Below are 21,264 nucleotides of genomic sequence, written 5' to 3'. Positions count from 1 at the left end.
TCCAAGGGTAACACTGGGCTACACATAAGGTACAAAGTAGCAAAAATGCAACGGTCACATATCCAAGTGGCAGTAAGTCTAAGCAAGTTTTCCTTTCCTCCCACAGATACTGCCCGACCCAATGTGCTCCACCTGTACATTGTTCATTGCTCCAGATTCCAGTATTTGCAAGTGTTTACGAACCCCTAAGCTGGTTCTCACTGGTGCAAGCTTGGAACCAGCCATTTCCTATCTCAAATCACCTTGCTTGCTGCAGTTTTATTAGATTATGAGAACACTCAGTTCTCTTTTATTGTCATTTAGAAATGCATACATGCATTAAGAAATGATACAATGTTTTTCTGGAGTGGTATCACAGAAAACAGGACAAACCAAAGACTAACACTGGCAGAACCACATAATTATAACATATAGTTACAGCAGTGCAAAGCAATACCATAATTTGATGAAGAACAAACCATGGGCACGGTAAAAAAAAAGTCCAAAAAGTCCCCAAGTCGATTGACTCCCGAGTCCCTGATAGCAGGCGGCAAAAGGGAGAAACTCCCTGCCACAAACCTCCAGGCACTGCCAACTTGCCGATGCCTTGGAAGCAGCCGACCACAGCCAACACTGAGTCTATCCATCCGAAAACTTCGAGCCTCCGACCAGCCCCTCCGATACAGCCTCCCGAGCGCCTTCGACCTAGCCCCTAAGGCAGCTAAGGAGCTTGACCCAAATTTGTTTCCAATTTACTTAAGTTAAAACTGCTATAGATGAATAGTTGAAACACACTTTTATCCTATGTGCAAATACAATAATGTGTGACTGCTTTGAGGAATGTCTACCCACACCTAGTAGATGGTTTGGGAAGCTTCCCCCCTCCCGCTCTCACCTATCACCTACTACCTTGTACGTCTTTTTCTCCTTCCCCCAACTTCTTACTCGGACTTTTCCTTTTCCTTTCCAGTCCTGATGAAGGGTCTCAGCCCAAAACGTCGACTGTTTATCCTTTTCCATAGATGCTGCCTGGCCTGCTGAGTTCCTCCAGCATTTTGTGTGTGTTGCTTAGATTGCCAGTGCCTGCAGATTTTCTCACGTTTAGGAAGAGTCAATGGCAGCTGTCAGGTCAAGCGGCACTGGCACATACTCAGCACAGAAACCATGCCAGATAAAATAAGAGGCCATTAGGTTTAGTCTCAGCATGCAACATTGCTGGAAGCAGTGCAGTAAAATGGTTTTATTTCAGATGGGATCTCTTTCAGACATATCAGTCAAATTCTCCATGATAAAGAAAAGCTGACAGATAAGATACGAGTCTCTTGGTGGAACAATTCTCACACCTTACACAAAAACTTCTGCTCTTCAGTAGCATTTTATAATGAACTCTAGTTTAAATTCAAACGTGTCCATTAATCTTCCCACTGTTTATACCAGGCCAGTAATTTATTTTGGGTACAAAGCACAAATAATATAGAACCAATGTAAGAAAATAATGCATATCTACAGTATCTGGGATTCAAACATTTGCCTGGGATTGCAGTGTACAATTATCTTACATTGGCAGGAAATGTCCACATCACACGATTTGTACCAGCAGGCCAACCTCCAGAGCACCATATAACCTCAAAAGATGTAAGCATTCTGCAGGTTGCTGGGGATTGGAAAATGGACATGGACTTGGAAAAAAAAGCCTGTGTTTCCCCCAGACATTGCGGCTACAACACTCCGGCCAGACGTGGTCCTGTGGTCCACAACAGCCAAGCTGGCATACGTTGTGGAATTGACAGTACCATGGGAAGATGGTGTCAAAGAAGCTTATGAGAGGAAAAAGACCAAGTACTCTGAACTGGCAACTGAAGCTGCCCAGAATGGCTGGAAGACCAAGATTTTCCCTGTAGAAGTGGGATGCAGGGGATTCGTTGCTACATCTACGACCAGTCTACTGAAGAAGATGGGGTGAGGGGTCACTCCTTCCAACAAGCAATCAAGTCCTTGTCAAACGCAGCAGAAGAAAGCAGAAATTGGATTTGGATTAAAAGGAAAGACAACAACTGGGCTGCAAGATGAAGACAGGAGGGTACGGAACTGAGGGGGGTATATCTGGGACGCCAGGTAGCACCGTTGAGCCCTCTGGAGACGTCGTGGGCATATCAACGAAACGTCAAAGCAGGAGGGTGCCCACCTGATGACCCCGATGATGTACCTACCCTTCCTCCTTGTCACCACTCCAAGCCCACTGCCAACATCGAGAGTGCCAACTTACCATAGGGATTGAAACATCAAGTCCTAGTAGCTCTACTCTACTCCACTGTCATTTGATTGAAAGTTACTGTTCTCCATAGCAAAATGTGATAACAATTTTTGGATCGTCTCACTTCAGAAATCTGCGATAACCAGAATTATCAACATCTCATCCCCACCATACCCCGTTGCTAGAATCCGATGGTCATCGTCTACCCACAATATCTGCTGCCCCTCGTTTCCACCCTCCCCACTTATGCCGATAGTGCTGAGGTCTAATGTAGGGTCCTGCTATAGCATTGACCCAACTTGGCTTGTGACCTCCAGCTATCATAACCCTCCTTCCCCCCGCCCAATTGAGTTCTGGCTTGCACTGTTTCAAACCTGAGATCCTCGCAGGTTTCTATAATCAACCCAACATTAGGCTCTTCACAAGCACTCTTTTGGATAAACTAGAATCGTTGTGCACTACATAATTTCATTCTGAGGAAATAATCAATCATGGATTATACATTTGAAAAATAATAACACATATCTAATCCCAGCTGAGCCATTGCATCCAGAAATGTTATGGATGTTACATATCACCAGGAAAGCAATTGACTTACCAGACTGGTAAGCCAATAAATTTTACCGACATCTAAAATCAGAAATAGTTATTACGCCCTGCTGAGTAGTCAGGTATCACTAGTGGCTTAGTTGTAACATGATTCTGTGAATCTCAGGTTGCGTTCACAGATATCTAGACTGACATTTAAATATTTGTCACCTAAAGCACTTGAAAACTTCTACAGTAGTTATAAAGTAGGCAAGACAGCGGCTATATTAGCAGTTTGAAGCGATTTGTCATACCAACAAATACACTCAGAAACTTCTATAGTTGTACTGTGGAGAACATTCTGACAAGCTGCATCAGTGTCTGGTATGGAGGGGCTACTGCACAGGACCGAAAGAAGCTGCAGAAGGTTGTAGATCTAATCAGCTCCATCTTGGGTACTAGCCTACAAAGTACCCAGGACATTTTCAAGGAGCGGTGCCTCAGAAAGGCAGTATCCATCTAGGACCCCCACCACCCAGACATGCCCTCTTCTCGTTGTTACTGTCAGGAAGGAGGTACAGAAGCCTGAAGGCACACATGCAATGATTCAGGAACAACTTCTTCCCCTCTGCCGTTCAATTCCTAAATGGACATTGAACCCATGTTTTTTATTATTTCTGTTTTTGCACTATTTTAAAATTTAACTATATAATATAGATATGTACACCTACTGTAATTAATTAATTTTTTCCATATTTATCACGTACTGCATTGTACTGCTGCTGCTGCTAAGTTAACAAATTTCACGGCATATGCCAGTGATATTAAACTTGATTCTAATTCTGATTCTGAAGTGCAGCACTGAATAGGTGTTGTACATTTGGAGGTGCTGTCATATGGATATTAAGCAGTGGTCCTGATAGATCCAATGATACTACTTTGAGGAACTGGCCAATTTTTATCCCTCAGCTGCCAGTACCCAGTAAGTTATCAAGGTCAATCTCACTTTGATGGATACAAGACATCAAAGGGAGGAGAAGATGGCGACGCGCTGCGCATGCGCAGCCCTCCTGTGAAAAATGATATCGTATCTGTTAAATAGGGGCCGTGGACAATTCTGATTTGATGGAGAATGGACGTGAAAGCACAGAGGAACATCTGGAGGAATTTCTGAAATGCCCGTTCGCTACTGTCATTTCTGTGTGGTCGGGAATCTTTCGGAAGGTAGGCCTCAAAATCCCCGGCCTTGTCTGCTTTTGGCAACTGAGAAGGAGGTACTCGGTGTCGGAGAGCTGATCAGAACTCGAAGTTTTCAGATGACTCAGAGTTGGATTGTGGTCGGCATGGCAGGGAGAGTTTTTCTTCCTTCTCCGGTCTGCATGAGATGTGGGACATTTGAGAAACTTTGGACTTCACTGTGCTCATGGACTTCTTCATCAAGTTATGGTATTGTTGAACTGTTTGTAACTATATGTGATAATTATGTGGTTTTGTCAGTTTTTTCAGTCTTGGTCTGTCCTATGTTTTGTGATATCACACCGGAGGAAATAATGTATCATTTCTTAATGCATGCGTTACTAAATGACAATAAAAGAGGACTACGTGTCTTCATAATCATCATCATCATCTCCCAATGGTGCCGAAACATAATAAAAGAACTTAATTCACTGTAAAGTCCATTAGGACATTAAAAAGATTTATGAGAGACTCTGTGTAAAAGCAAGTCTTTCCTTTGTAGTTCCTTAGGTTGTTATGAAATGCAAATCGCTGTACAAGAGAACAGAAGCAAATACTGAGGAACTATTTTTGGAATTTTTCTTCTTAATTTCAACACTCCATCTCAGAATTATTCTGCCAGAAACAGATTCTGAATTTACAGTTGTTAGCTGACGCTTTTGATGTTGAGCTCAGCCCTCCACCAACTGAATAGCAATTTGTGTTCAGTTTCACTCACCTCCATGGTTACCTTTTTCTTCTGATCTGTTACATTCTCTGGTGCCGGGTTTGGAGAAAGTGCTGCGGCTGGCAGAGCAAAGCATTCCTTACACACACGGTTGTGCCGACTATTGTCTGCAAATGGCTTGAATTCTGAACATTTACCACAGATAATCTAAACAAAAGATGCATCATTGAAATAGATCACTAACACAAAAAAATTCTACTTCCCTTATTACATAGAAGACAGAACAGCAAGGAGCATGCCTTTCAGCCCACTATGTGTTGCCGAACTAATTAGGCAAGCAATTAAAAGCTTCACGAAACTAGTCCCTCCTGTCTACACCAGGGGTTCCCAATCTGGAGATTGGTCTATACAAATCTATATCCCTTCATTCTCGGTATATTCATGTGCCTATATAAGAGTCACTATTGTATTTGCCTCCACCCCAGCACCGCATTCTAGCCATCCATCACTGTGAATACAAAACACCTGCCTGCACATCTTTGAACTTTGTCTCTCTCATCTTAACTGCATGACATTTTTACCCTTGGGAAAAGATACTAGCTGTCTACGTCTCTCACTCATGTTTCCCCTCAGCCACCAATGCTCCAGACAGAACACACCAGGTTTAACCAACCTTCCCTTACAGCGTATACCCTCTAATCTAGGCAGCATTCTGATAAACCTCTTCTGCACCCTCTTCACAGTCTCCACATCCTTCCTACAATAGGACAATCAGAACTGCAAACAATAGTGTGGTTTGACTAAAGTTTTATAAAGTTGCAGCATGGCTTACTTACAATTATATTCAACACTTCTACCAATGAAGGCAAGCATGCCATGTGTGTTCTTTACCAGCTTGTCCACTTGCATAACCACTTTCAGTAAACAATGGAACTGGACCACAAAATCTCTCTGTACCTCAGTGCTATTAAGGGGCCTCCCACTGAATGTATATTTTCTCCTTTCAGCTGACCTTCTAAATTGCAATACTTCATAGATTACATTCCATCTTGCTACTTCTCTGCACTTATCTCTAACTGAACTACATCCCACTGTATTCTGTGAGAGTCCAACTCCACCAATCTTGGTGTCATCCGCAAACCTGCTAATGCATCCATTTACATTTTCATCCAAATCATTGATATGCTATACTGTATATCAAAGACAACAAAGGTCTCAACACCGGTCCTTGTGGCACTCCATTGATTACAGATCTCCAGCCAGTACAGCCTTCCACCACCACTCTGTCTTCTATGAGGAAGCCAGTTCAGAATGCAAACTTGTTACTCATCCTGGATCCCATGCACCTACCACGAAGCTCTCTATCACATACTCTACTAAAGTCCACGTTGGTGACACCCTCAACAAGCACTTTTGTCACCTCCTCACAAAACTTATTCAAACTTGTAAGGCATCACCTACCCCGGACAGAGACATGCTGACAGCCCCTTAGCAGGCCATGTCTTTCCAAATATGTATAATTCCTATCTTCTCCAATAGCTTTCCTTCCACTGACATGAAGCTCACTGACCTGTAATTACCAGGATTATCTATATTTTCCTTCTCGAACGAAGGCACAATATTTGCTACCCTTCAGTCCTGTGGCTCTGCCCCATTGCTGGTGAGGACACAAAGATCCTGGTCAAAGACCTCTTCACTTGCTTCTTTCAATATTCTGGGATATGTACCATAAAACCCTGAGGACTTATTCACTGCAATGCTTTTCAGAAGACCTAACACCACCTCCTTTTTCACAAAATGTCCCAGTGTATTAGCATGCCCCACTCTGCTTTCATTATCCTCCAATTCTGTCTCCAAGGTAAATACTGACAAAAGTACACATTTTAGTACCTTAACTGCTTACTCTGATTGCTGGCACAAATTCTCTCCTTTATCTTTGAATGGACCTCCCCCCTCCTTAATTATCCTCTTTCACTTAATGTGTCAAAAGACCCAGGCTTACTGCCATAACACAATTAAGTATTCAGAATGATCAGTGTTATCAGCAAGATTTAGATTACATGCACTATATATTAAAATGAAGCAAAATAAAAGTGGATTATTTGATTCATAGTTTTGCAAATCGATTAACTTGTTTGGATGCAATTAGCTTATTTATGTTCAGCTATTTCATTTCTGAATGAAATACAAATTCATCCACAGACTTAATATCAATGCCTGTCATGCACACTTTGACTGTGATCACTTGCAAAATGGTTTTCAGAGCACAGAACATAAAATAGTACAGCAACAAAACTCTCTTTGACTCATGTCTGTGACAGTCATAGTGGCAATCCAAACTAATCCTAATTCCCAGTACACGGTCCATATCCCTCTGTTCTCCGCCTCCTTATGTGTCTGTCAGTGGTGGTTGTCTGTTGTATCCAACGATGACAGGAGACCTGTGTGGGAGAGTTTTTCAAGTGGAAAAGCCGTTGAACTGGGGCAGCTCTACTTTCTTAAATTCAGAAATCAGAGTACAGTGGTAAGAGTAGTTGTCAAACACTGAGGTCTTCCTTGATTGCAGTGGATGGCCATGACTTCTTCTGTGCCTTGTCATGCTCTTTGCTCTCCACGAAGTGTTGCAGAATCGCCTTTGTGGTCCTTGGATCTCACTGTAGATATCATCCACCCAGTCCACTGGAGCAGACTTCACATGCTGGGACAGGCATGTCCCTACCTCACCGGCGTATGAGGCCTGCCGGCTACCCCTATCTGGATTTGCCTGCCTGTTAAAGCGATGTACTGAGAGGTGGCCACTTCACATGCAAAAGGGCTACCTGGACCCAAAGCTGAGAGCTGAGTGTCTGGTGGGGACCAAAGGTGAGTGTGCAGTCCCAGAATGGACACGACAAGTCCCTTCAACACAGGTGTTACTCCTCCCTGGATATCCCATACAACTCTATCTAAATACCTCTTAAACATTGCTATCAATTTCTACATTCACCAGTTCCCCTGGCAGCTCATTCCAGGCATCAACAACTCTCTGTGTAAAAAAAAAACTTGTCCCATAAAGCTTTAAACTGTCCACTCCCACTTAAACTTGTGCCCTCTCATGTTTGACACTTTCGCCTTGGGAGAAAGATTCTGACTATCTGCCCTATCAATTCTTCTCACAATTTTATGTATTACTTTCAGGTTGTCCCTTAACCTCTGAACATCAAGAGAAAATAGTCCAAGGTTGTTTAACTTCTCCTTATAGCCAATATACTCCAATCCAGGCATCATTTTGGTGAACCTCTTCTGCGCCCTCTCCAAAGCCCCACATCTATCCTATAGTGTGGCAACTAGAACTGCACACAATACTCCATATATGGCCTAATCAAAGTTTTATACAGCTGCATACTAACTTCCTGGCTTTTATACTCAACACCTCAACTGAGAAGACAAGCAAACCATATACCTTCTTACCGAACTGACCACTTGTGCTGCCACAAGTGGAATTGCAAACCAAGATCCCTCTTAAATCAATACTCCAAAGGGTCCTGCCATTTACTATACATGTGCCTCCGGCATTTAGCTTCCCAAAATACACCATCTTATTTGTCAGGATTAAATGTCATCTGCCATTTCTCCACTCAAATTTCCTACTGATACCTATCCCTTGACAACCTTCCTCAGTGTCCATAATTCACCAACTTTTGTGAAATCTGCAAACTTAACAGACCACCTACATTTTCATCTAAATATTTAACAATTATCACAAAAAAATGGTCCCAGTCTGGGTCCTTGTGGAACACCACTATTCACAGATCACCTAACAGAAAAACAGCCCTTTACTTCTACCTGTGCCTTCTATGGCTCAATTTTGGATCCAACCTACTGACTCACTCTGGTTCCTGTTTGACTTCCCCACACACAGAGCCATGCTGACTGTCTCTAATATGTCCTGACGAAGGGTCTTGGCCTGAAACATCGACTGCACCTCTTCCTATAGATGCTGCTTGGCCTGCTGCGTTCACCAGCAACTTTGATGTGTGTTGCTTGAATTTCCAGCATCTGCAGAATTCCTGTTGTTTGCGTCTCTAATATGTTCATGCTTTTCCAAACATTTGTAATTGCTGTCCCTATATTTTAAGAAAAAGTCAACATGTTCTGTAAGTTACCATAACAACAGTTAAGCAAAAAAGATATGGTAAGGGACTAAAGTGTTACATACACACAAAACGCTGGAGGAACTCAGCAGGTCAGGCAGCATCTATGGAGAGGAATAAAGATTCGATGTACAGGGTCAAGACCCTTTATCAGGACGCTCTATAGATGCTGCCTGATCTGCTGAGTTCCTCCAGCATTTTGTGTGTGTTTCTCTGGATTTCCAGCACCTGCAGAATCTCTACTGTTTATGACTAAACTGACCTGCCAAGTCAATTCAAAAGAAGTGCTTACAAATCTTAAAAACAAAATTACTGGAATGCGTCTTTGGTCAATTTAATCTCTGAATTTCTCCCTTTAGTACTTACTGCATTGCATTGTTTACAGTGATGACGGCGTTTAGTAATTGAATTAAATGTTTCACTACAGCTTTTGCAGGATTGCTTCTCCTTGTCACGTTTTGTTTTTGAAGCTCTTTTGAAGCCTGAATCCACCTGGAAGGAGAAAATTGGATTAGATGCATTATGCACAATTAATACAACTATCATAAGGGAGCTACATAACACTGAGGCAGTGAACGAATGCTCTTTGCCTCTTCAGTATTGGATTTATTGGCTTGATACCACCCCCATTTTGGAATAGCATTTTAAGCACTATGCCATATAATAAAACAATCTGGATTTCTCATATTTAAACTTAAATGTTGTCAAATGAAGTATCCAATGACACAGGCCATTCCAGAGCACATTTAGAATATTGTTCCTTCAGACACATCAAGGAGAATTGATCAGGCATTGTCGTTCCTTTTTGATTCTACATTGACACTTGTTCATAATTTCACTTGTACAATCAATTCAATTATTTTAACTGGTTTTTAAGTAGGACCAAAATGACTAGTATTTATTTCCAGCTGCATAGCTATTCTCCCTAAGATTACCTGAGTTGACATGACAATTTTTATATACCCACCATATGTTCCTCTTTCACTTAACCTTCCAAAATTCAGTATTTTACTTGACAGGATGAAGTGCCACCTGCCATTTCTCCACCCAGATTACCTACAGATCTACAGTATATCTTCTTGTATCCCAGGCCAGCCTTCCTCATTATCCACAACTGCATTAATTTTTGTGTTAACTGCAAACTTAGACCATCATTGAGGGCATCTTCAAAAGGCAGTGCCTCAAGAAGGTGGCATCCATTATTAGGAACGCTCACCTTCTGGAACATACCCTCTTTTCATTACTACCATCAGAAAGCAGGTACAAGAGCCTGAAGATGCAGATTTTACATTTTAGAACAGCTTTTCCCTTTCCCCATCAGATTTATGACCAGTCCCTGAACCCATGAACACTACTTGACTATTCCTCTTTTGTACTATTTGTTTATTCTATTTTTCACTGTAACTTACAGTAATTTTTTATGTCTTGCAATGTACAGCTGCTACAAAACAACAAATTTCATGACTTATGTCAGTGATAATAAGCCAGATTCTGATTCTGTACCAGATGTCTCTTATTGTCCATTTCCACTCCACCTATACGATAATATGACTGTTTAAACTTCAGAATTATCCTCACAATGCCATTTTTGTCAATCGAGGAACAAGAATATAATTGGCTTATTAAATAATGAACAATTTAAAATTAAATATACAAGTCTGAATAGTTCTATATACATCAACACTGACACTGCTTAAAAGTAAATAAGATTCTTTTAAATCTAAGGTCAGAAGTTGAATTTTAAAATAAGTAATATTTAAATATTTTAAAACCGTAAGTTTATTCAAGGGCTTATTTGAGGAAATTCCAATGTATGTAGAATCCTGGGAAAAAGATTATTTCTAAATATTTGCACATTTTTGTTAGATGGGTGTACTACATCAGAATCACCATCAGAAGCATCTGACAGAAGATCAAACAACAGGAATTCTGCAGATGATGGAAATTCAAGCAACATACATCAAAGTTGCTGGTGAACGCAGCAGGCCAAGCAGCATCTGTAGGAAGAGGTGCAGTCGGGACGAAGGGTCTCGGCCTGAAACGTCGACTGCACCTCTTCCTACAGATGCTGCTTGGCCTGCTGCGTTCACCAGCAACTTTGATGTATGACAGAAGATCACCTGGTTTTCCTGATGGTTATCACCCTACATGAGAATGTCTAGAAATAGAGTCAGCGTCCAAGGGTCCTGCATACATTGGAACTTCCCCAAATAATAATTCATGCTTTTATAATTTGACTTTTTTCTCAAGCATCAACATCTGACCTTGATTTTAAAGAGCATTTATATGCTGTACATTTTAAACAATTTCAGAGATATATATCAGAGATGTATATCTATTCAGAGGAATAGATAGAGTGGATAGCCAGCGCCTCTTCTCCAGGGCACCACTGCTCAATACAAGAGGACATGGCTTTAAGGTAAGGGGTGGAAAGTTCAAGGGGGATATTAGAGGAAGGTTTTTTACTCAGAGAGTGGTTGGTGCGTGGAATGCACTGCCTGAGTCAGTGGTGGAGGCAGATACACTAGTGAAGTTTAAGAGACTACTAGACAGGTATATGGAGGAATTTAAGGTGGGGGCTTATATGGGAGGCAGGGTTTGAGGGCGGCACAACATTGTGGGCTGAAGGGCCTGTACTGTGCTGTACTATTCTATGTTCTATGTTCTATATGGATACATGCTTTGATAATAAATGAACTTTTGAACCAATTTGATTTCAATTGAAAATACTTACATTGAACAGGCAGATCAGTGCACTGCAGAAGAAGCTAACAACTAATTTTACCTTCACCAATTTCAAAAACAATCCCAATAGAGTGGACACAACTTTAGCTCTAGCTTCTATTTATACAGTACATTTCTGGCTTTGCACCATCCTAAAATATCCACCAAGTGCCTTGATAAAATCACAAAGTATCTGCATCCAACCATGTTAACATAAATATTTCAACAGCATTTTACATAATTAATATAAAAGCACTTATACATTCAAGCTAAAAGGAGGAAATCTATTTTAGTTTCAGAAACTAAGCAGCAGTGCTCTTTCCTCTTTTTCATCAGCCTGTCCGATATTTTCTAATGTGTAGTTATTTTACTTGATGTGAAAACCAAGGCAGTCTTTAGACACTGGTTTAGCCCAAAAGTCATCACAGTTTAGTCCAGTGCTTCTTCACTCAAATTTTTTTTGTTTCCAACCCAAAGAGGAAAGAACAAATAATAAATCTATGTTCTAGAGTAGTATATTTAATTACAGGATATATTTAATGTGGTCTACAAAATCCAATGTGGGGACTGCAGTAAATATTACATCAGCCAAACTGGGAGGAAACTATCCACAAGCATCTATGAGCATCAGCTGGCTGCAAAGTGACATGACCAATTCTCCCATGAAGATCGAGAGGGGCACAAATTTGACTGGGCATCAGTAGAAGTCATGGCACAAGCAAACACACTGCATGCAAGAGAATTCCTAGAAGCATGGCTTTCGTGAGCAATTCTGTAAATAGACATGTAGGTAGACCTCAATCTTATTTATGAGCCAATACGGGCAAAATTCCAGTCCACAACGCAGGAAGTTCACCAGGCAACCAATCAGCGACAAGATTTTCTCCCCACATTACAATTGAGGCTCCATTATGATGACCAGTCAGCTGATTGCTAAGTATATAAAGGCCAAGCATTCGGAGGACACACCACAATTAACAATGCACTGATGATGTCTCCTCATATGGTGATGAAACGTTTACCAAGATCAGAGAACAATTCAACCCAACTTCAACTTGATTATGCACTAGTTATTTTTCATTTGATTAATAACGCCAAGCGGAATGGTAATTAGACAGATAGATCAACTAAATACTCAAACAAGTCTCCAAAAACTGAATGAGATGCCAGCATTCGTCATGCTCTATCTTGATACAACTATTGGTTAGAATTTTTAAAGCATGTTCTCACAGGATGGTGGATTCAACATTAATTGTATTCTTTTACAGGAAATTGGACAAACGCTTGAAGGAGGAAGACATTCAGAGATTTGAGAAAGAGCAGATAAGTTGTACCAATTTAGAAGGAGGCAGCACTTTATGGACTAAATAATTTATTTTCCACTACTTGATGATCTCCAAAAATAACAATCAATGTTTTAGTACTCAATTAATCCTATTTTCACCCTGGCCAAGCACTCAACTTCCAACCTTCATAAACTTGGTCCCTCTCCACTACTGTGCTCAGGTTCCTGGTGCAGCAGCCACTCCAATGTAAACTTCTCATAATTATATTCAAAGCCCTCTATGAGCTCACTCACCCCATTTCTGCAGACCTGCAACTCCTAGACTTCTGTGATCTTCCCATGCATCCTTGATTTCCTTTGTGTTCATCATTTGAGAGGCATGGCTTGAATCATTCAATTCTTAAATCCCTTGAAAGGTTTCCATCTTTCCACCTCCTTTAAGACTGTTCTGTATATAAATCCCCTGGAACAAGCATTTAGTTACCTGGCTTTATATTCCCACTTTCATTAAACTTTATCATTGAACTCCCGTGAAGTACAAAGAAGCTTTCCTTCATCAGTGGCACTGTATGAAAGTTTCAGTATTATGGATTCTGTGTGCTAGGATGAATTGTGGCACTATTGAATGAAGATCAACACAGAAGCTGCAAATTAACTTAGGAACCAGCTGCTTATTGAACCCGAAGCAAAGGAGGGTCACTTCCACACAGCTTGGACTTGAGAGCAGGGATGGTAGGAAGTTTAGTTTAAATGGAGGCTGATGAGAAAGTTAAGCACACCTGGCCATTTACATTTAGCCAGGCTCTCAGCTAGGTAAAAGAGGGATCTGCAGCTCATACTGTTGGCTGAACTTCACAATCTGCTGCTCATTCTACAATTAGTTCTGCAATACAACCACACCCTGAATTGTGCATACACTGCTGTTTCCTGTTCTATGTTTCAAGTTGATTTATAACATTCTGGCATGAATTTAAGTGAACCGATTTTTCAAAATGATTACAAAATGTTTCTTTTATGATTGATAAACCAGCCATTCATCCACACCTCTAATCTAGTTCAACAATGTCTTACAAATAGATTTGTAGAAGTGCCAATTTTAAGTCGAAATACTGTTCAGCACAGATCAGATCAATTTGGAAATTTCATTGGCCTTATCTTTTGCTGAAATACAGCTACTGTTATTGTAATATAGTTTCTTCCTGCATCAAATTCAGAATGTAGTACCTTGGCATTATTGTAATTTGGTGCTATATAATGGATATTCCTCAAGAATTTAGTGGTTATTAAAGAAAATATAAAAATGAAGAGTAAACTATTAGCTGCTGTTCACATTCCATAGAACATTAACATCAGAAAGTGGAAAATGAGATGACTGTGAACATATACAGTATACACATGCTCCAATGTTCAGCAAGGAGCTCTAAAATTTCTTTCATCCTCTCTGAACATATGCCCTTCTTAATGTACACTGGGGAAATGCACAAGAAATATGGATGTATCTTTCTGCGTTCAATAGGCTGATGGGTGAAAACAAAAGTTAAACAGAAGAAGAAATAAATAAGAATCAAATGAACACCACCGGCTTTGAAGTATCAGACAGAAGAACAAGCAGCATCTATCATAACAGGAAACAATGACAGCACATGAGTGCATGGGACTCATCTGAACAAAAATGTAGAATTCAATGTGAGAGTTTAACTAATTCTGATGAAGTTTAAACTCTTATAAATTCTAAACATTCTTCACCATTTTAAACTTTCCTGAAGTTGGATACAGAGCAGAACATATGTACATCAGAATGAGAAGCAGTTGGAGGCAACATAACTTTAAATTACTTCATAATTCAATAAAATCATGACTGACCCAATTGTCACCTCAACTCTGCATTCATGCCTACTCCCAGTGGCCTTTCACCCCTTTTCTTCTATCTATCTTTGAATCCAAGTACCCCTACCTTATAAATATTCAAAAACTTTGTTTCTTCAGCTCTGAATATCTGGGCTCCAAACACTCCTCAAAGAAAGAATTTATCCTTACTTTTAAAACAGTGTCTCTAAGTTCTAGATTCTCCAATAAGAGGAAACATCATCTCATATCCACCTGGTTTACACTCCTTAGATCTTCTAAGTTTTAATCAAATCCTCTCCCACTAAAACTCCTGCAGATAAAAGCCTAGCCTGTCTAACCTCCTATTAGCCTGGTAAACCTCTCTGAACTTGTGCATTAAAATTCTCCCTTAATTAAAAAGACCAATACTACACACGTCACTCCAGATTGGATTTCACAATTACCTTATGGCACAACTTCCCAACTTTTAGATTTCCAAGCACTAAAAGGATAATGTTGCTAGATTTCCTGAACACCTGTTGTTTCTTCGTCATAGTCATACTTTATTGATCCCGAGGGAAATTGGTTTTCGTTACAGTTGCACCAACCAAGAATAGAGTATAAATATAGCAATATAAAAGCATAAATAATTAAATAGTAGTATGTAAATTATGCCAGGAAATAAGTCCAGGACCAGCCTATTGGCTCAAGGTGTCTGACCCTCCAAGGGAGGAGTTGTAAAGTTTGATGGTCACAGGCAGGAATGACTTCCTATGACGCTCAGTGTTGCATCTCGATGGAATGAGTCTCTGGTTGAATGTACTCCTGTGTCCAACCAGTACATTATGTAGCGGATGGGAGACATTGTCCAAGATGGCGTGCAACTTGGACAGCATCCTCTTTTCAGACACCACCGTCAGAGAGTGGTTGGTTCCTTTCTTTTAGAATCACACACTAGAATGCCCAGATCACTTTGCATGCTAGGGATTTGTTATTCACTCTCCATTTAGATAATAGACTGCTTTTTATCATGAAAATTATTCCAAGGTTGAACAGCTTGTCATATGAAGAGCATCTGATCCCTCTGGGCCTGTATTCACTGGAATTCGGAATAAGGGTTGACCTAATTGAAACCTATTGAATGGTGAAAGTGGATGTGGAGAGGATGTTTCCTATGGTGGGAAGAGTCTAGGACTAGAAGACACAGCCTCAGAATAGAGAGTTTTAGAACGGAGATGAGGAGGAATTTCTTTAGCCCGAGTGGTGAATCTGTGGAATTCGTTGTCACAGGCAGCTGTGGAGGCCAAGTCTTTACGTATATTTAAGGCATTGATGGATTCTTGATTGGTCCAGGGATGACGGGATACAGGGAGAAGGCAGGAGATTTGGTCTGAGAGGAAATGGATCAGCCATGATGAAATAGAGGAGCAGACTCCATGGGCCAAAGGCCTATTTCTGCTCCTATATTTTTTTTGTTAATTGTCAATTTTGGCAGGGAAAATTCCACATTTTCCCACATTATACTCCATGTGTCAGATTTTTACCCTGTCACTTTGCTGGCCTTTGTAGCCTTCTATCTCCATCATGCCTTACTTTCCTGCCTATCTTTAGCTCACCAGAAAATTTAGCAATCGTAACTATAGTGCTTTCATCTAAATCATTTATATAGACATCGTAAACAGCTAAGCAGCTCCAGTCCCTGTGGTACAACAATAGTTACCTATTTCTGCCTACTCCTGCCTGTTAGCCAGCTAGCTTTGTATCCAAGCTAATACATTACTAAATGCAGCTGAGATTTTATTGTGCATAATGACCTGTGATGCAGCATCACATCAAATGCCTTCTGGAGAGTTAAGAACAGTTCATACATTGGAATTGCCTTCATACACAGTGCCTGCTACTTCCTCGAAGAATTTCAAAATATTGGTCAAATATCATGGCTTTCACAGGAGCATGACGGTGGTGTACCGGTTAGCACAACATTTTACAGTATTAGCCACCTGGGTTCATTTGCCGCCGCTGTCGGTAAGGAGTTTGTATGTTTCCCCATGTGTGTTTCCTCCGGTTGCTCCAGTTTCCTCCCACATCCCAAAGACATACCGATTGGTCGGCTAACTGGTCATTGTAGATTGCCCCATGATTAGCCTAGGGTTAAATCGGGGGTGGGGGGGGATTGCTGGTCAGCGCAGCTCAAAGGGCTGGAAGGGCCTATTCTCTGCTGTATCTCAATAAATAAATAATCACACTGACTTTCAGCTAATAACATTTTACTTATAATAGATGTTAAGCCAACCAGCCTGTAATTTTCATCTTTCTGTCATCTTTGCTTTCTAAAACAAAAGGAGTTATATTTGCTACTTTGCAATTGAATGGAATCTTCCCCATACCTGGGGAATTTTGGAAAATTTACAGCATAGTATCAGCAATCTCAATAAGATGAATTTTATAAGGATCTGGGGATGTTTCAGCTCACTGTTGCAATAATTTGCTTATTATTACCTCCTTGGTGATCACCCTTCTCTCGCCCTTCCAATTCCCAATTTTTAATTATTGCTAAGATGTTTACATTCCCTCCAGCGAAACCCAATGCAAAATACCAATGTACCATCTCCTTGGTTTTCTATTTTAATTCCTAAATTCACTTTCCATGAGCCAATGTACACTTTGTGAACTCTATTACTTAGATTGCATTTCAATTTCACAAGCAATATAATTCATTCAAACTGCTGTTACCAATTGTTGAAGTGCAAATAATTATCACCTTAAACTTAACATGCTATATGCAAAAATGAAATAGCGTCACACACTAAATTTAGATTTTTAGGAATTTATTCATTTACGAGTTGTGGGCAATGCCAGCTAAATCAGCAGTTACTGCCCATCCCTAGTTGCCCTTGAGAAGGAGGTGATGAGCTGCCTTCTTGACCTGCTGCAGTCCCTGAGGTGTAGGTACACCCACAGTGCTGTTAGGGAGGGAATTCCATGATTTTGACCCAACGACAATGAAGGAATGGCGATATGTTTCCAAGTCACTGCAGTGAGTGATTTGGAGGGGAATTTCCCATTGGTGGCGTTCCCAGGTATCTGCTGTTCCCGTTCTTCGACATGGTAGTGGTCATGGGTCTGGAAGGTGCTGCCTTAGGAACTTTGGTATGTTGTTGCAGTACATCTTGTAGACAGTACACACTGCTGCAACTGTTCTTTGATTGTGGAGGGATTGGATTCTCACGGAAAGGGTATCAATCAAGTGGGCTGCTTTGTACTGGATGGTGTCAAACTTCTTGAGTGTTGATGGAGCTGCACTCAACCAGGCGAGTGGTGAGAGTATTCCATTACACTCCCGACCTGAGCCTTGTAGATCAGCGGTCCCCAACCACTGGGCCGCGGACCGGTACGGGGCCGCAAAGCATGTGCTACCGGGCCGTGAGGAAACGATATGATTTGGCGATATGAGTCAGCTGCACCTTTCCTCATTCCCTGTCACACCCACTGTTGAGCTTGAACACACGCGAGGTCATTACCCACGTGTCATCCATGTCAGCGCGGGAAGGAGATCAACTCCTCGAGCTTGCAAGTGACAGCGGGCTGAAAAGTTTGTTTGACATAACATCTCTGCCGGCATTCTGGATCAAAGTCAAGGCTAAATATCCTGAAATAGCCACGAAAGCACTGAAAACGCTGCTTCCATTTCCAACATATCTCTGCAATGAATGCAACGAAAACTAAATTGCGGAATAGACTGGACATAAGGAATCCCCTTCGAGTATCGTTGTCTCCTATCACCCCTCGATGGCACCGTCTCGTTGCAGGGAAACAAGCCCAGGGCTCCCACTGATTCAGCGATATTGGTGTGTTGCAGTGATTTTATATGTTCATATGGGGAAAATATGTGCTGTGTGTTTAATATCCAAACGTTACTTAAAATGTTATGATGCTATTGACTTATAAGTGAGTTATAATTGACTTATCACTATATTCATGCGAGGAAAATATGCGCTGTGTTTAATATTAAATTTGTTAGATAAACCCTTTTAGAAACGAAATTGAGTGTATTAGCCACTTATTACCTATATTCCGGTTGTGATTAACACCCCCCCCCGAACAGAATCGCCAAAAACGATTTGTAGAAAAAAACTGGCATGTACACGCATGCACGCTGGTGCTCGCGCAAGGCGTCATGGTTACGGTAGCCTTTCTCAGGGTAAACACAACGTATTTGATGGCTACTCTTGTCCGTTGGCAACCCTACCCCCCCCCCACCCCCGGTCCGCAAGAATATTGTCAATAATAAACCGGTCCGCAGTGCAAAAAATGTTGGGGACCCCTGTTGTAAATGGTGAACAGGCTTTGGGGAGTCAGGAGGTGAGTTACACACCACAGGATTCCTAGCTTTTGACCTGCTCCGGTAGACATGGTGTTTATATGGGTAGACCAGTTCAGTTTCCTGTCAATGGTTGATAACCGATTCAGTGATGGTGATGCCACTGATTGTCAAGGGAAGACGGTTAGCGACTCTCTTCTGTGAGATGGACATTGCCTGGCACTTGCATGGCTCAAATGTTACTCGCCACTTGTCAGCCCAAGCCTGGATATTGTCCAGGTCCTGATGCATTAGGGTATGAACTGCTTCACGATCTGAGGAGTCACGAATGGAGCAGAGCATTGTGCAGTCATCTGCGAACATCCTCACTTCTGACCTTATGACAGAAGGAAGGTCATTGATGAAGCAGCTGAAGATGGTTGGTCCTGAGGAAATCCTGTAGTGATGTCCTGAGGATGAGATGATTGACATCCAGCCACCACAACCATCTTCCTTTGTGCCTGTATGATTCCAACCAGCAGAAGGGTTTCCCCCAAATTCCCATTGACTCCATTTTAGACAGGGCACCTCGACGCCATACTCAAAATGCTGCCTTTTATAGTAATTTGTAGATTTGTAAACAAATGTTGCAACAAATTAAACCTGCAGAAGATGGTTTCTGGGTATAGAACTTTCACCTTTACATTTTCAGATGGTCTAGAGAATACTGTGCTTATTGCAAAATAACACAATTACATCAACCCAGACCGTTTGAAATGCTTTAAAAGTCTGTTTGTAATTTAGGTAACAGATACGCAAATCTCTGGCCATAAACCGAATGGCTCACATCAGTCCTTGACAAAGAAATGTCCTTAATCATTCACTTCACTTAGAATGCCCTCAGATTTTTAAGTGAGTAGTTGAGTAGATTTTCCTGTCTGTCTAAATTCAACCCTTTCCAAAGTGAATCTGCAAGCAGGTAACCAATGATGTTCAACCAATCCAACTAAAGACTGACAGCAAAGTTAAAATATAGTAAATTTATATTGTTATTTAAATCACTAAACCTGAAGTCAAATAAGGTTGAATAATAACAGGACATTAAGGGAAAGAGAGAAAAAAAGGTAAAATACAAACAGTTATACTTCAATGGGAGTGATAAACCACCCACACTCACTGCACAGTGGTGTTGTAGCATTACAACAATATGAGTAAATAGGTTTCTAATTGGTAAAAGTTGTAAAGACACTACAAAACACCACTTCCCTTTACATGCTGCCACATACTAAGCTACAATCAGTATGTGCCTGTCATTTATCTAATATATCAAGGTACAGGTCGAATTTTCACAAAGGATAGCAGTGGAACACAGATGTAGACTAGAAAATGGGCTTTGGTGTAGCTGAGCTGAGCAGAATGGCTTATTTTCAAATTAAAACCATAACCATTTCAAGAAGAGAACCAAACAGGAAATCCTCTTGCTGTATCTTACTGCTTGTTGCCAGAACTGAAAGTTACAATTACGCTCTCATCTGTCTGCCCAAATAACTGGACTAAAATTAGCAACAGGTTGCATCTTTATTGTACAAAACTCACGTAACTGTGTATTGCTATCATTACGGTAACTGCTGTTTCTTTGTGCACCAACCATCCACACTATTCTGCAGCTGTCAAAGTCTCTAGAGATGGGTTGAAGTAACAGAACTTGTGCGCTTTTTATTGGTGAATGACCTTATATACATTTATTCACGGATGCCCTGCAAAGAAGAGGTCTTAAAAACCAACTGCACAGTTTTTGGCATTAAAATGCATCAGCAATCTACAGGATTACATCTCAAGTGGCTCTATTAAAATAAATAAAGTCCAAAACAGCACAACCAGGCTCTCTCTTTTAGCACTAATCTTTTTCAGGAACAATAGCTGAATTTCCCACTTAACAGCTCCTCCTCATAGCTCTGACTTCAAGCAGTATCCCTTAGAGTTACAGTCCAATAAAGTACTTTGCCTGCTCCTGGGTAGCACAGACACGGACTGTGTGCATGTGATATTGATGGGGCAGGAAGTGGCAGATTCTTTCTTGGGTTGGGGAAAAGATACAAACCCAAGCAGGATTCTGAACAAAAGTGCACCTATGAAACAGTTTCCTCGTGCAAAGGGCACTCATGGAAGGAGGATGCTGGCAATGTAGTTGTGTGCATTAGAACAAGCGCCCCCATGAATGACTACACTTTTAGGAGCCCTGTACTAAAGAAAAATGTATCTTTCAAAGTGTGCCTGCTAAAGTCAGGTCCCCTCTCTGCTGAAAGAGCTTTTCCACAATCCGCTGCTTTA

The 21,264-nt window shown here is 41.0% G+C and overlaps 1 protein-coding gene across 10 annotated transcripts in view; it reads right to left on the bottom strand.

Moving 5' to 3' along the window:
• The window catches only part of LOC134356877 (FYVE, RhoGEF and PH domain-containing protein 3-like), a 269,626-nt gene that overhangs the window by 7,973 nt on the left and 240,389 nt on the right, over positions 1-21,264 (bottom strand). For all 10 annotated transcript variants that reach the window (XM_063068102.1, XM_063068108.1, XM_063068106.1 and 7 more), the window contains 2 exons: positions 9,164-9,289; positions 4,716-4,871 (listed from right to left, as the gene is read on the bottom strand). In XM_063068102.1, coding sequence (XP_062924172.1) covers positions 4,716-4,871; positions 9,164-9,289 — 282 coding nt within the window. The remainder of the gene's footprint in view (positions 1-4,715; positions 4,872-9,163; positions 9,290-21,264) is intronic.

Source organism: Mobula hypostoma, chromosome 15 (assembly GCF_963921235.1).
Source record: "Mobula hypostoma chromosome 15, sMobHyp1.1, whole genome shotgun sequence".
Classification (NCBI taxonomy): Eukaryota; Metazoa; Chordata; class Chondrichthyes; order Myliobatiformes; family Myliobatidae; genus Mobula; species Mobula hypostoma.
Note: the sequence above shows the minus strand (reverse complement) of the source record. Positions and strands in the feature narration are given on the sequence as shown.